Source organism: Hemitrygon akajei, chromosome 30, assembly GCF_048418815.1.
Source record: "Hemitrygon akajei chromosome 30, sHemAka1.3, whole genome shotgun sequence".
Taxonomy (NCBI): Eukaryota; Metazoa; Chordata; class Chondrichthyes; order Myliobatiformes; family Dasyatidae; genus Hemitrygon; species Hemitrygon akajei.
Window position 1 is genome coordinate 38,733,823 of NC_133153.1, and position 17,094 is coordinate 38,750,916.

At 44.7% G+C, this 17,094-nt stretch overlaps 1 protein-coding gene across 2 annotated transcripts in view; it reads right to left on the bottom strand.

Moving 5' to 3' along the window:
- The window catches only part of smad6b (SMAD family member 6b), a 72,291-nt gene that overhangs the window by 22,361 nt on the left and 32,836 nt on the right, over positions 1–17,094 (bottom strand). Inside the window, exon 4 of one of the 2 annotated variants that reach the window (XM_073032640.1) lies at positions 11,988–12,143. The exons of the other annotated variant lie outside the window; for it this stretch is intronic. Within the exon in view, the coding sequence (XP_072888741.1) occupies positions 11,988–12,143 (156 nt within the window). The remainder of the gene's footprint in view (positions 1–11,987; positions 12,144–17,094) is intronic. 2 annotated transcript variants of the gene reach the window in all.

Below are 17,094 nucleotides of genomic sequence, written 5' to 3' on the forward strand. Positions count from 1 at the left end.
CCTCTCAACCCCATTCTCCAGCCTTCTCACTGTAACCTTTGATGTACTTACTAATCAAGAACCTATCACCCTCCACTTTAAATATACCCAATGACTTAGCCTCTACAGCTGTCTGCGGCAATGAATTTCACAGATTCACCAAATCTGAATAAAGAAATTCCTCATCTCTGTTCTAAAGTGAGTTGTGCCTTTAATCCTAGACTCCTCCACTATTCAATAAGTTTCAATGAGAACCCCCCTCCCATACAGAAATGCGGATAGAGAAATAGGCAACACAAAATGTTGTCCCAACCACTGAACACTTCTACACAAGCCTTGTTATCGAGGACCCCCAGGACATGCACTCTTCTCGCTGCTGCCATCAGTACGAAGGTACAGGAGCTTCAGGACCCATACATCCAGGTTATTACCCCTCAACTATCAGGTTCTTGAACCAAAGTGGATAACTTCACTCAATTTCACCTGCAGCATCACTGAACTGTTCCCAAAACCTTTGGACTCGCTTTCCATGGCTCTTCATCTCATGTAATTGACATTTCTTGCTTATTTATGTATTATTTATTTCTTGTGTTTGCACAGTTTGTCATCTTTTACACACTAGATGAACGCCCAAATTGGTGTGGTCTTTCATTGATTCTGTTATACATTTATTGAGTGTGCCCACAAGACAATGTATGGCAGGCTAGTATATGGTGACATATATGCACCTTGATTTTAAATTTACTTTGAACTTTGAGAGACATGGGGCAGAGAGGAAGAGAGAGAACACTGGGATGTTGTGTTGATGTTGTACATGGTATTTTGAGGCCTAATTTGGCTAGACAGACAGAGAAGTTTAAGGAATTCCAGAAATTGGGAAGATGAGGATGGAACATTGAAATAAAAATCAGGAATACGTAGGAGCTCAAGTAGGAATACTGCAGGGAATCATTTTTGAGCTCTGGAGATGTAAAACACGGAGACATTACTACTGATACCTGATCATCTGTCCTTTTGGGGACTTTATCAATCTGGAGGATAGAGAGGATCGTTTCTAAAGTAGTGAACAATTAAAAAATGTATGAAGTACAAATTGGAAGGAAAGTATATTTAGAGCCTCACAGACTGTGACTCTGCCTGTGTTTATGTAGGGATAGTGTGGCAACTGGCCCATCTGACCCAGCAAGCCTGCACAGCCCATTTACACCGTATGACCACTTAACCTACTAACCCATACCCCTTCGTAATCTGGGAGAAAATCAGAGCACCACACAGTCAAAGGGAGAACATGCAAACTCTTTACAGACAGCAGTGGAAATGAACCCAGGACGCTGGTAATAGTGTTATGCTAACCATGCTGTCATGCCGCCCCCTCGTAATCAGAACAAAACATTAAACAAGGTGGGCCCCGGATTCCTAAATGACAGACATACAGGAAGTTCAAGAAAGGTAAACCAGCTCCATCCCACATCCCATCCTTCAGTCCAAGAGGTCGGTAGAACATATTGATCCGGAATCATTTATAACGTGCAAGGTACACAAAATGCTGGAAGAACTCAGCAGATAGGCAGCATCTATAGAGAGGAATAAACAGTCGACATTTCAGGCCGAGACCCTTCATCCAGCATTTTGTGTGTTTTACTCTGGATTTCCAGCATCTGCACTTCTGCTTATAACATGCAAGACAACTCTTTCCTACTTTGTGTCCTTGCAATAAACGGATGAGCAACCGCACCAGGTAATGGGCATATCTCCAGAGTGTTTTATAGGTGATTAAAGATGCTTTACAATCGCAATCTCTGTTACACTGTGGGTCGACCCACTGATTTGCATACCTATCTAGTTCCAGCAATGGGAGAATAACAGAGCCTCTTTAATATCACAGCCATCTCTATAGGGCAGGTTTTGGGGCTTGCCAAAAGGTTAGCTGCACCCTCCACGATAGGTGTTCACAGTATTAGTTAGAAAGAGCGCAGAAAGGCACTCTGGGCTGACGACACACGTGCTCACACACACACTCGCCTTTTAGACCAGCGGTAACTTTTCCCTGCAACTCAGGCCTATCAAATTCCCATTGAAAAAAAATGAAAATTCCTGGAATTCCTCAGCCCGAGAAGTGAAGGTTTTGGCTACTTTTCGACCCGGGGTGAGCTGTGCAGTCAAGGCCTCTAATTAAATCTCTCCACAGGTCTATGCAATGCGAGTTTCCCTTCGTTTACAGATTATCTTACTCATTTATTACTTCCCAGGGGAGAAATTATGGCGGTTTACTATTTTTCTTAATGCTACCTTACTCATTTCACTAAGATGCTGGTGGATACCTGCACCTTGGACAGTGAAAAAACATGCTGATATATCCTACCGAACCTGGATTTTAGAATCACAGAAAGATAATGTTCAACACAGAACGCCATTAGGGTCCATCTATACTCAACTTGATCTTACTGTTATAGTTATTACTCTATATTCATGCCTGCAAGAAAATGAATCTCAAGGGTTGTATGTGGTGACATATCTGTACTCCGATAATAAAGTTTACTTCGAACTTTTCAAACTTTGTCATGCATGTGCCAGATGACAACAGGGATCAACTTTATTCACCCTACACACTTACATGTATTAGGAATTACCGCAGGGCATGATATGCATCAAAAAGAACAACATTCAACAATTATAAAGAATTATATAGAAAGTTAGCAGTACAGATATGGGGAAAAAAGTGTTCATAAATTACCTGTATTAACAACGTAAACGACATTGTAAAAAGTTGTTTTACGTGTTTACAGTGCTGTGATTGAGGTAATACATAGAGGGGGGTGGGGGGGGGGGCTAACTAGAATGGTTAATCAGGTTAACTGCCTGGGGAAGAGACTTGCAAAATGGTGTGAAGTACTCACTTGAATAATCTTCCCTGCCTAATCTCACCTTCCTGCAATCAGCCCATGGTTCTGTAAGAACACTGATGTCTACTTGAATTTTGGACATGTACTTGAAGCTCTTGTCCCTCCCACCCCCTCACAGAGTTAGATTGAGACCCCCACCATCATCTGAACGGGAAAAAAAGTTCTTCTGTTACTTTCCCCACCCAACTTAATCCGTCTACCAATTGCTTTTTGAGTTCCTGCTCTTGGGTTTTGACCCCTTGGCTTAGGTCACAGGAGTTCTCAAACTGGGAGCCCCTTGGTTAATTGTACGGGTCCATGGCAAGGTTAGGAACCCCTGGATTAGGGGAAAATGTGGAGCAGATTCAATGGGCCGAATGGCCTAAATCTACTTCTCTGTCCATTGGTGTAGAAGATATTTCTAACCCTCACTTAAATCGCTTTTAGCCTCTACCGTTCCAAGGGAAAGCAACCCCAATCTTCATTCATGACTACATTTGAGCAGACCTGGCAACACTGCACATACAGGAAAACATCTGAGCTGTTATCTCGAGTACGGAGTGACGGCCCTAATGCAGAAATCATTGAGGTGACGGAAGAGCACCTCACAACCAAAAGCTCACTTCTCGGGGAACCTCAAAGTGATAGCTTTTTATGAAAACTGTTGACAATCTGTTTTGTTGCACCTTATTGTCTGCCTGCACTGCCCTTTCCCTGTAACTGTTAACACTTCATTCTGTTATCGGTTTACCTTGTTTTACCTCAACACACCGTGTAATGAACTGATCTGGATGCAAAACGAGCTTTTCACTGTAACCTCTGCAGAGAATGGCACCGGCCCCTCGGCCCACAATGTTGTGCCGACCTTTGAACCAGAGATCCACCTCGCCCTTCCCTCCCATGTAACCCTCCATTTTCCTGACACTCATGTTGCTATCTAAGAGTTTCTTAAACGTCCCTAATGTATCTGCCTCTATCATCACCCCTGGCAGTGTGCTCCACACACCCACCACCCTGTAAAAACTTACCCCTGACATCCCCTCTACTCTTTCCTCCAATCACCTTAAAATTACACCCCCTTGTGTTAGCCATTGGCAACAATAAACCAATTCATATTCTTATCAGAAGTTGTATCTCAGAAAGTAAACATCATGTGAAGCAATGCAGAAGTTTACTCTCTCCATTTCCCCACTCTGACCTTTCACTTCTTCTCACCTGCCTACTGGTTCCCACTGGGTCCCCTTCCTCCTATTGTCCACTGTCCTGTCAGATTCCAGCCCTTTACCTTTCTCACACACCTGGCTTCACCTATCACCTACCAGCTGGACTCTTTGCCCCCCCACACCCCACACACACCTTTTTATTCAGGCATCTTTCCCCACCCCTTCCTCCTCAGCACTGATGAAAGGGTCTCGGTGTGAAACACTGACTGTTTATTCTTCTCCATGGATGCTGCCTGACCTGGGGAGTTGCTCCAGCATTTTGTGTCCGTTGCTTTGGATTTCCAGCATCTGCAAACTTTTGTGTTTGCATAAGTTTATTTTATTTTAATTTCAAATGACAGCTTTCACCACTCCAGGACACCCAAAGCGCCTGAAGAAAGTGGCACATATTTTGAAGTACACCCGGAGTCACAATGCAGATGAAAGCAAGAAACCAATTTGCAGAGAGAGCAGTGTCCACACACACCAATGAGATAATGGCCACATTGTCTACTTTATGATTCTGGGCCAAATACTGACCAGGACATCAAAGAGTCCCATTAGATAGTTTATCTACCAAGTTTAATATCTCATCCATAACTCAGCACCATTTCATACTCAGTGTTACATGCTCAATATTACGAACTAGGATTTGAACCATCTGTCAGAAGGTGGTACAGGAAGTGTGAGGACTTGCATTTCCTCGTTTGTTCTTGTGTGATAGGATGCCATTTGGCCCATCAAGTCTATGCTCAGGTATTAGAGAATCCCCATTAACCCCAGTACCCCGAGTATTTCCCCAGAATCGATTCCAGTCAGGATGCTCTACTAGAGCAGGGATCCACAACCGTTTATATACCATGGACCCCCCCCCACTATTAGCCGAGGGGTCTGTGGACCCTCGTTGGAAACCCCTGTGTTAGAGCAATTTGTTAAGTCTTTGCTGACAACCCATGCTCTCTCATGCATATGGGAGCAAACTTGACTTTGACTTGACACTGAGAATAACCTATTCAGTCAAAACATATTGATGTTGGAACTGCAGGAAGCCAGGTCATATATTCAAGGTAACACACACACAAACAAAATGCTGGAGGAACTCAGCATCTATGGAAAGGATACAGTGACGCTGTTTCGGGCTGAGGACCTCCTTCGGGTCCGGAAAGGAAGGGGGAAGAAGCCAGAATAGTCACACATTCAAGGCAGAGATGGGCTGAAGACTGGATGCCAAGGGAATCATGGGATCTGGGCACAGGATCACTTACGGCAATGAAGGGCACAGCCGGCTTGAAAGGATGCGTCATTTCCCTGCCTCTAGTTAATATATTCTCAGGACACTGAAGCTGAACGATATGATGACATTACAGCCACTGCAGGCGTACCAGAGGTGAACCATGGACGAACACCTTGTGAAAAGGTCTTTTGACGATCTGTGATTATTTCCTGATGGAACACTGCACTCACTGTTAGCCATTCCCTTAAGGTTACAGCTGTTGGTAGACCCAACGAAAATACAAATCAACTTGTATTTTTTATGAGATATTCCATTCCCTACCCCCTTCAAATTTCTTCCACCCCTCCCTGGAAGGGCTGCTCAGGTTTCACTAATACCAGCAGCCCCCTGTGGCACCTTGGCTCCCCCAGCACAAAGCACCCATTCTTCAGGTGAGTGTGTCAGTCACAAAGGGCATCGGAACTAGGCTCAATCTGGTCTTAAAGCTCCATAGCCCATAAACAACCACCTCTCCAGGAAGGGGCCGTGGACAGCAACAAACTCGGGACCGAATAGAGAATTTTCTGTCCTCACGTAACTTTCTTGCTGGCTCAGAACTGGCCATTTCTACCAGTCATCGTTTTCAATCTGATTATTTTTATCCCATCAAATAGCCTGGCCTGGTTAGCATGCTCAAAAGCTTTGACGTTTACAAAACAGTGGATTCCAGTTAACTGGGCCATTGGTAATTGGAACAACTCTTAAAGAACAAACACTAATCCAGAAAATAGCTGGGATTCCCTTTGTTTATTTGGGACACTATTCCACTTAACTGGGACAGGAAGCTGTTGCCAGTTTCTAACCAGCGTCAGCAGTGAGAGTTTGCATGGCTGTTCAGACACTACACCGTGCTTCAGGTAAACAGTTTTTAAATAGCGCTGGTTGTGTGTGTTTACGTTCAAACAACAGTGATTTTTGTCACTGATAGCTGTTGAGAAATAAGCAGCAAGACAACTGGAACTGTTTCGCTCACTGCGGTTTCAAGCATTCAGCCAGGAGTGAAAATGAAACGCTTTCAACACTTCAACAAGTTAGGAACTACGGAAAATTTGAAGGTATTGACAATCATCTAAATGTTAGAATGAAAATGAAGATTTGGAACATGCAATTGTTGACAGCATTGTTTGAAGGCAGCCCGTTTCCTGCACTCTGTGTCAGTGCTGACTTTGTTCATTTACAGTCAAAAGAACATAATGCGTTAGAATTCCTCCATCAATAAGTATTAGGAACTAATACACAGTTTTAAAGTACAATAGTGGTATTGATAAAGCGTTCAAATTTGTTCTGCATTTTATTTGAATACATCACTTGTTACTCAGTTTGACTTTTTAAAAAAAAATACTTTTTTAAAAACAATTTCCATGAAACTTTGGCTTACTGCGACTGCTGCTTAATTGGGCCAAAGTGTACTGGTCCTGTTATGTCCCAATTAACCAGAATTCAGCGTACATTACATAGGCAAAACAGCATAACGTGCTTGTAATTGCACCCATTAAGTCATCTGGACTCTACTTTGTTCTACCCAGCCTTTCCACAACTTTTATCTCCTGCTCCGCAACTCATGTCGCAGTATTACTTATTTATTCTTTAATTCACAGTCTGCACACTGATTGTTTGCCAGTCTCCTGAAAGCAGTAACCTCTTTATTCCTCTCCACAGATGATACCTGATCTGCTGAGTTCCTCCAGCATTTTGTGTGTGAGAAACAGCTGTTTGTCAGGCTTTATGCATAGCTTGTTGTAAATTCTACTGCATTTATTTTTCTGTATAAAAAAATGGCTCTCAGGGTTGTATATGGTCTATTTCAGTGCAAAGTGATCAAAATGGTCATACCGTTGCTATAGTGATTAAGGCTGTGCCAACTGGCTGAAGGGAAGCAGTTGTTTCTGAACCTGCTAGTGTGGGACCTCAGATCTCTGTACGTCCTGCTCAACAGGAGCTGCGACAGTAGCACTTGCCCCCAGCAGATCCTCTGGTCGTGTTGGTTGTTGACGCAAATGACGCAGTTCACTGAACGCTTCAATGTGCACATGATAAATAAGAATCCTGAGTCACCTCCAAAACCAATGACCTGATGGGCCTTTTTAATGTCATCAGTTAGACAAGGGAGCACGGCCCTTTCCGAGGGGATATCTGAAGGAACCCAGGACAGGGACTATTATCTTCAAGCAAGAGAGGCGGAAACTGGGCAAATGACACTAAAATAGTTGGTAAACTAGTAAACTGGGTCCTAATTTGATATTCTAATGATCTACTTCGTAGCTGAAAACTTAACCCAGCTTTTAACAAAGAAAATTATAAGATGCTGGAAATCTTGAGGTACACCCACTAAAAATGCTGGAGGAACTCAGCAGGTCAGGCAGCGTCTATGGAGAGGAATAAACAGTTGACATTTCGGGTCTGGATCCTTCATCAGAACAACGGATTGTTCTGACTTTCCTTCACAGGAACATCAACTTATGAAGAAACAGCTACCCCACAATCTTCTAGAATGAAACCATACGATGAAAATTATAACCTTTACACCCTTCCAAGATAACCACAGAGCCTAAATTATATAGTGGGCCAAAATGTTCTCATGGCCGAAATCCACAAGAAACCCAAGGAGATAAAGGTCTGCATTTCTCTAAATTATGTTGTCATCTTCAATTAGGAGATGTTGGGAACTCTGGGGGTTGATCCAAGATGGCCACCATGGCAACAAAACCCCATGGGCTTCCTCCACCCAGTTCTTTTGGAAATCGCAGTTTACAACGGGCTGTTCTGACTTCCTGTCACAAGAACATCAACTTGCAGGGGAACAGTTAGCCCACGAACAAGCTTCTGGAATGAAACCAAGGTGACTGCTTGTTGGGATTAAAGAAAACTCTGTGCCAAAGAACAGAATGAAGGGGAGAGGTGGGAGACAATGAAAGAGAGGGTGGAGTGAGGGTGTGTAAGAGGGAGAGGGTGTGGGTGAGGGAGAGAGTGTAGGTGAGGGAGAGGGGACAGTGACAGAAAGAGAAAAGGAGATAGACATGGGTGGAGAGAGACAGAGAGAAAGGGAGTTATGGGGTCTAGAATATATTGACTAGTTGTATCACAGCCTGGTGTGCAGACACCAATGCCCTTGTACAGAAAATCCTACAATAAGTAGTGATACAGCCCAGTCCATCACGAGCAAAACCCTCCCCACCATTGAGCACATCGACACTGAGCGCTCTTGCTGGAAAGCAGCATCCATCATCAGGAACCCCCATCACCCAGGCCATGCTCTCTTCTCACTGCTGCCTTCAGGAAGATGGAGGTACAGCAGCCTCAGTACCCACACCAGTTATTATCCTTCAACCATCAGGCTCTTGAACCCAGAGGGGATACTTCACTTGCCCCAACACTGAACTGTTCCCATAACCTACAGACTACTCTTGACATCTTATATTCTCAATACTTAGTGCCTATTTATTTATTATTATATATATATTTTTTTCTTTCTTTCTGTGTTTGCAGTTTGTTTCTTGTTGGCATGCTGGTTTTTGTCCATTCCGTTGGGTGTGGTCTTGAGAGACAGAGCCAGAGATGGGGGGGGGGGGGGGGGGAGAGAGGTGGGGGGGGAACGCTCTCCATATTTTAAACAGGATGACATGGCTTTCTCCAGAAGGTCAAGTGTCACGACCCTGACAGAGTGGGCCTCTGACTGAAAGGAAACAGCCACTAGCAGAGACCCAGAGCAGTTTATACAAAGCACGCTGAACTCCAGGCTCACCACAACACAATAAATACAACTCCCAAAGAGTTCATTAAGCCATTTTTCTGCTGTCTGGATTGGGCTGTCGAACCAAAGTGAGCACAAAGAAAGGGGAACCCTATTAACACCGGCTCTGTCAAGCCCACTTACGAGAGGAATGGGTAGTAACAATTCTTAGAGACTTACTGCTTTACCCTATGCATTGGCCGGAACGCAGACCCGTACGGTTAGTATTATTCCTGGGAAACAAACGTTCCCAGACTCCATAAGACCATAAGATATAGGACCAGAAACAGGCCATTTGGCCCATCGAGTCTGCTTCGCCATTCAATCATGGGCTGATCCAATTCTTCAAGTCATCCCCACTCCTCTGCTTTCACCCCGTACCCCTTGATGCCCCGGCTAATCATGAACCTATCTATCTCTGCCTTAAATACACCCACAGCCTCCACAGCCGCTCGTGGCAACAAATTCCATAGGTTTACCATCCTCTGACTAAAGTACCCTAAGAAACAGGTATCAGCTATCATTGATCAGATGGCCCCAACTCTGACATCTACAAATTCTTTCCTACAGAGCAGAGTTAGGCCACTGAACCAGGTAGCTCCAACTAATCCCATCACCAACTCCTATGATCCACTTTTCCATCATAAATCGGGGGATTGAGTACAGAAGTTGGGATGTTAAGTTATATGAAACAAGTGAGACAAAATTTGGAGAATCGTTAGTAGTTCTGGTGAGCTACCCAAAGCCTGAAAGAGTGTGGAGAAAATTTACCAGGAGATTGCTGGGAGCTGAGGATCTGAGTTACAGGGAAAGAGTGAATAAGTTCGGATTTTATTCCCTGGAACAGAAGGAGAATGAGAAAAATAAAAATAGGGGACTTAAAACTTGAAGACACCAAGTCTAATCGAAGCACAAGGTGTGTGCATAGTTTGTAGAACGGACAGGCTGAAAAAGTGGTTAAAATCATGCACGAATCTGGAGTTAATGAATAGAAGCACGAAGTGGAAGAGAAAGGAAGCATGATAGCGTAACACTATTGCAGCGCCAGCAACCCGGGTTCAATTCCTGCCGCTGTCTGTGGGGAGTTTATATGTTCTCCCTGTGACCACGTGAGTGCTACAGTATCCACCCCCATTCCAAAGACGTACAGGTCAGGTTAGTAAACTGCAGCCACGCTTTGTGGGCGCCAAAGCATGGCAGCACTTACGGACTGCCCCCAGCACATATTTGGGCTGTGTTGGTCGTCGATGCATTTCACTGTATGTTTCGATGTATGTGTGACAAATAAACTCACTTTTAATCTTTGACGTCCATGTAATCAACTCTTCCTGAAGGAATGGTACCGGGGAAGAAACCCGTTCTTAACGCACACTCTTCCCTTGGCCCAATGGAAACGGAGCAGTCCCTTAACACCAAGGAAAGGGGATTACCAAACAGCCTGCCGACAGTCTCGATCTTGGCCAACACGATCATTGAACACGTGGAGGAAGTCCAAGAGAGCTGGCAGCTGTAGGCTGCCGAGCCAGGGATAACCCCACCGCACAAGCTGTGACAGGAGGGATTTAAAACAGTGAGCAAACTCTGCCAACCCAAGTTCTTATCAATGCCTCTCTATCCCTGGAGCTCGGCGTCACTGGATTGCTCGCAGTGGCCAGAGCCCATCTGGCACTGAGAGCACCGCAAATTTCTACACCATTTTTTTCCTCCAGCCCGCATATCAATAGAACAATCCATTTTATTGGCTCACTAATTTGCCAGTCTATATTCCATGGCAGGCTCTGGAAGATGGTGTATTGGGTTCAGTTCTAGTCACATTATAGGAAGGATGTGGCAACTTTATAGAGAGGGAGCAGAGGAGATTTATTAGAATGACCATACGATATGGGAGCAGAATTAGGCCATTTGTCCCATCGAGTCTGGCCCACTACCCCATTAGGGGGTGATCCAATTTTCCCCTCAGCCCCAATCTCCTACCTTCTCCCTGTATCCCTTCATGCCCCAGCCAATGAAGAATCTATCAACCTCTGCCTTAAATATACAGCGCCTCTAAAAAGTATTCACCAGAATGCAGCCCAGATTACAGAACACATCTTACGAAGATAGGTTGGGTGAGCGAGGAGCAAAGGAGGATGGGAGGTGACTTGGTAGAGCTGTACAAGTTATGAAGCAAATTCAGCTTCCAGCTTTATCCCCAGCATGGTAATGACTAACATCAGAGGACGTCCTTTTAAGGCGAGGGGCAGAAGGTAAGATGTCAAAGGTTGTTTTTTTAAAATTTAGAGATACAGTACGGTAACAGGCTCTTCCAGCCCAACGAGTCTGAGCTACCCAATTAACCTACTAACCTGCACATCTTTGGAATGTGGGAGGAAATCGGAGCACCCAGAGGAAACCCAAGCGGTCACGGGGAGAACGTACAAACTTCTTACAGACAGTGGCGGGAATTGAACCCTGATCACTGGTGCTGTAAAGCATTTTTGCTAAACTCTCTGCCCTTTTAACACACAGTGTTGTGGGTGCGTGGAACGCCCTGCCAGGGGTGGTGGCAGAGGCAGATACATTAAGGGACATACAAGAGACTCTCAGATAGGCACATGGTTGATAGAAAAATGGAAAGTTATGGGGCTATGGGTTAGGTTGATCTTAGAATAGGTTAAAATGTTGACATAACATTCTTGGCCAAAGAGACCATACTGGGCTATACTGTTCTACGTTCTCAAACATGAAGAGAAGGGCACTGCTGACAGATGAAATTAACATGGAGGAAAAGGACGGTGTCCCGCCAGGCTTCTCACAGAACGATGAACATGGCTCCCTGGCCACAGCTCACCTCTCACAGGACTACTCATGCCCCTACACAACACAGCATGGGGCAGCACGATAGCGTAGCGGTAATGTAACGCTATCACAGCGCTAGATACCCAGGTTCAGTTCTGTCGCTCTTCGTAAGGAGTTTGTACGTTCCCTCCACGACCACGTGAGTTTCCTCCAACATCTCGAAGGCGTACAGGTCATCAGGGTGTAATTGGGCTGCAGAAGTTTGTCGGGCCAGAAGAGCCTGTTGCTGTGGTGCATCTCTAAAGATAAAATTGCACAGTACTGTATCTGTCAACGTGGAGTGGAGAGCGAGTTTGTAAATCAAAGGGCGTTGAGAACGATGAGGGTGGAGCACTACGAGAGGGGTGTGGGATAGATGGCAAAGGAGTGTCAGGGTAGAGGCTGGTATGGGTGCAGACATACACAGCCCTGAGATACCAGGCAAGGAAAGTCACTTGGTTCCGAACAAATTGGTTTATTAACCATTACGGAATGTCTCACTGGTGCTTCCCGCTTCCTCCCCTCTCCCTTCCCCTTTTCCCAACCATGATTCCCCTCTCCCTGCCCCCTTCCCACTCTCAGTCCACAATAGAGACCCAAATCAGAATCAGGTTTATCATCACTCACATAGGGCATGAAATCTGGTTTTTTTTTGCAGCAACAGTACAGTGCAAAATGTAAGATTACTGCGGTACTGTGCAAAAGACTTAGGCACCCTGGCTTTATCTATGTGCCCCAGACATTTACACTAACACAGGGAACTCAATCAACTACGAAGGAACTCGGAGTGCTTTCTGTGAACAATAGTCCTCCACCCCAATGCAAGGTTGGCAGTTGACAACTGGGTCCGTGGGCGATCGCAAAACATTTAGAGCTTTATCCAAGTAGCTGTAAAGCGTCACCAGTAAAGGGCAAGGTCTACCTCCACAATGGAGAAACATTTCCAGAACATGGATTTGAAATTTTTCCCTGCATTGTTTTACTGAAAAGACCAACTCCCAGTGCTGGCGATGTTCGTTCTAGGGGCAGCACGATCGCATAGTAGCGAGCACAACGCTATTACAGCGCCAGTGACACAGGTTCAATTCCCGCCGCTGTCTGTACGGAGTTTGTACGCTCTCCCCAGAACTGCGTGGGTTTCTTCCAGGTGCTCCAGTTTCCTCCCACACTCCAAAGACGCACAGGTTAGTAGGTTAATATCTGACGCCACGGGCTCGTTGGGCCAGAAGAGCCCGTTACCATGATGTATCTCTAAATATATAAAGTAAAGAAGACTTCACCAATTTGGTTTCCGGACCAGTACACGTGTGTGGGGCTTAGACCCACATTTGCACCAAGAAGCAGACTTGCTGCAGCCTCGGAGGATTGTGTACGGGCAGCACCCTTCAGCTGCCCACAGAGCATGGAATTCTACGCACCTCCAGTTGTAGCTGAAACGGAGCCAGACATTGCACTGTTCAACTGAAACCACTTCATGGCTTTAGCTGTGGGAGCTCAGCAGAGCCAGCCCACAACTAAAAACGGGCCAGTTAATCAGTATGAAGTTCCTCGCCTGCCTCGGCTCCAGAATTTCAGAAATCTGGACAGCGGCCCATTTTCCACTCAGTTAACCCCTCCCGTACAGGTCCTCCCTGACGGAACACAAATCCACTTGGGAGCTTTTCCCTCTGAGTTATACACCATGCAGGAAGCATGTTCTACCCACCCGGTCAATGGTAGTGTTTATGCCCTCACCTTGCGACCTCCTGTACCCCATCCTTTTTAATACATGCAAGCTATTCAACTAAATCATTCCATAGTCACAGAGCACTACAGCACAGAAACAGGACCTTCAGCCCATCTAGTCCATGCTGAATTATTATTCTGCCTCGTCCCATCGACCAGCACATTGACCATAGCCCTCCGAACCCCTCCCATCCATATACATAGAAACATAGAAAATAGGTGCAGGAGTAGGCCATTCGGCCCTTCGAGCCTGCACTGCCATTCAGTATGATCATGGCTGATCATCCAACTCAGAACCCTGTACCTGCTTTCTCTCCATACCCCCTGATCCCTTTAGCCACAAGGGCCATATCTAACTTCCTCTTAAATATAGCCAATGAACCGGCCTCAACTGTTTCCTGTGGCAGAGAATTCCACAGATTCACCACTCTCTGTGTGAAGAAGTTTTACCTCATCTCAGTCCTAAAAGGCTTCCCCTTTATCCTTAAACTGTGACCCCTCGTTCTGGACTTCCCCAACATCGGAAACAATCTTCCTGTATCTAGCCTGTCCAATCCCTTTAGAATTTTATACTTTTCAATAAGATCCCCCCTCAATCTTCTAAATTCCAGTGAGTATAAGCCTAGTCGATCCAGTCTTTCTTCATACGAAAGTCCTGCCATCCCAGGAATCAATCTGGTGAACCTTCTCTGTACTCCCTCCATGGCAAGAATGTCTTTCCTCAGATTAGGGGACCAAAACTACACACAATATTCTAGGTGCGGTCTCACCAAGGCCTTGTACAACTGCAGTTGAACCTCCCTGCTCCTGTACTCAAATCCTTTTGCTATGAATGCCAACATACCATTTGCCTTTTTCACCGCCTGCTGTACCTGCATGCCCACCTTCAATGACTGGTGTACAATGACACCCAGGTCTCGTTGCACCTCTCCTTTTCCTAATCGGCCACCATTCAGATAATAATCTGTTTTCCTGTTCTTGCAACCAAAGTGGATAACCTCACATTTATCCACATTAAATTGCATCTGCCCTGAATTTGCCCACTCACCTAACCTATCCAAGTCACCCTGCATCCTCTTAGCATCCTCCTCACAGCTAACACCGCCGCCCAGCTTCGTGTCATCCGCAAACTTGGGGATGCTGCATTTAATTCCCTCGTCTAAATCATTAATATATATTGTAAACAACTGGAGTCCCAGCACTGAGCCTTGCGGTACCCCACTAGTCACTGCCTGCCATTCTGAAAAGGTCCCGTTTACTCCCACTCTTTGCTTCCTGTCTGCCAACCAATTCTCTATCCACATCAATACCATACCCCCAATACCATGTGCTTTAAGTTTGCACACTAATCTCCTGTGTGGGACCTTGTCAAAAGCCTTTTGAAAATCTAAATATACCACATCCACTGGCTCTCCCCTAACCACTCTACTAGTTACATCTTCAAAAAATTCTATAAGATTCGTCAGACATAATTTTCCTTTCACAAATCCATGCTGACTTTGTCCGATGATTTCACCTCTTTCCAAATGTGCTGTTATCACATCTTTGATAACTGACTCTAGCATTTTCCCCACCACCGATGTCAGACTAACCGGTCTATAATTTCCCGGTTTTTCTCTCCCTCCTTTTTTAAAAAGTGGGGTTACATTAGCCACCCTCCAATCCTCAGGAACTAATCCAGAATCTAAGGAGTTTTGAAAAATTATCACTAATGCATCCTTTATTTCTTGGGCTACTTCCTTAAGCACTCTGGGATGCAGACCATCTGGCCCTGGGGATTTATCTGCCTTTAATCCCTTCAATTTACCTAACACCACTTCCCTACTAACACGTATTTCCCTCAGTTCCTCCATCTCACTAGACCCTCGGTCCCTTACTATTTCCGGAAGATTATTTATGTCCTCCTTAGTGAAGACAGAACCAAAGTAGTTATTCAATTGGTCTGCCATGTCTTTGTTCCCTATGATCAATTCACCTGTTTCTGACTGTAAAGGACCTACATTTGTCTTGACCAATCTTTTTCTTTTCACGTATCTATAAAAAGCTTTTACAGTCAGTTTTTATGTTCCCTGCCAGCTTTCTCTCAATCTTTTTTCCTTTTCCTAATTAAGCCCTTCGACTTCCTCTACTGGTCTCTGAATTTCTCCCAGTGCTGGTCTCTGAATTTCTCCCAGATTCTACATCCAAATTTCTCTTAAATATTGAAATCATACCAACATCCACCACTTACGTTGGCAGTGCGTTCCACACTCACCCTACCCTCCGAGCAGAAAAGCTCTCCCTCAGGTTACTCTTAAATATTTCACCTTTCACCCATAGCCTATGACCTAGTCTCACCCAACCTCAGTGGGGGGGGGGAGGAATCTGCTTGCATTTACCTATCTGCACCACTCAGTTCTGGAAATCTCAATCAAATCAACTTCACTAACCTCAACAGTGAACTAATTCCACAACCTATGGACTTACTTTCAAGGGCTCATGTTCTCAGCATTTATTTATTTATAGTGTTTTTTTTGTATTTGCACAATCTGTCATCTTTTGCATATTGGTTTTTGTCAGTCTTTGTTCATGTGTAGTTTTCCCGCCAGTTCTATTGTTTTTTTTTGTTCTACTGTGAATACCGGTGAAAAATGAATCTCTGGGTAGTATATACCGACATATGTGTGCATTTGATAATAAATTTACTTTGACTTTATTCCCTGGAACGTAAGATAATGAATCAAAGTTCAAACCCATTCAACCTACCTACTTGGGAGAAACCCACCTAAGTAACTATGACCTGTCACCAAGGTAACCATGACGCTTCATTATAGAGCAAAGGTGGCCATTTTGGCCTTTGGAAGAACTATGCAAATAATCCCTCTTTCTTGCTGGTCCCATACAGCCCAACAAGTACTTCCTTTTTAAACTTGTTATCCCATACCCTTCGAGAGTTTATTATTGAACCCGCCTCCACTGTCCTCTCAGCATTGCAAATCCCAACTCCTCAACGCACAAGAACAATGTTTCTCCTCACTCCTTAACTGCTAAAGTGGCCCTGGATCTTCTCCAACTGAACCTTATTGAATTTTTTTTCTTGAACGCAGCAAAGCAGTTGGTTCCAAGTAGTTTTTTGTTTAAGATTGTTTAATGTTTAATGTCATTTCCTGTACACAAGTGTAAGGAGAACAAAATAATTGTTACTCCGGATCCAATGCTGCACAAAAAAACCCCACAAAAGATAAAGAACACAATATACTGAAGAAAAACACACACAATAAACACAAAATACGTAAGATAACTTGCATACACAGATTGACCGTGTGTCTATACAGTGACGACAGGCTGTACGTAAGGTGACCGATGGGAAGTAATGAAGTCGTGGTGGAGTTGGTGGGTGGAGGTGCTAATTGGATTTACAGTTTGGGGAACGTGACCATTTTTGAGTCTAGTGGTCTTGACACAGATGCTACATAGCCTCCTCCCCGATGGGAATGGGATATTTTG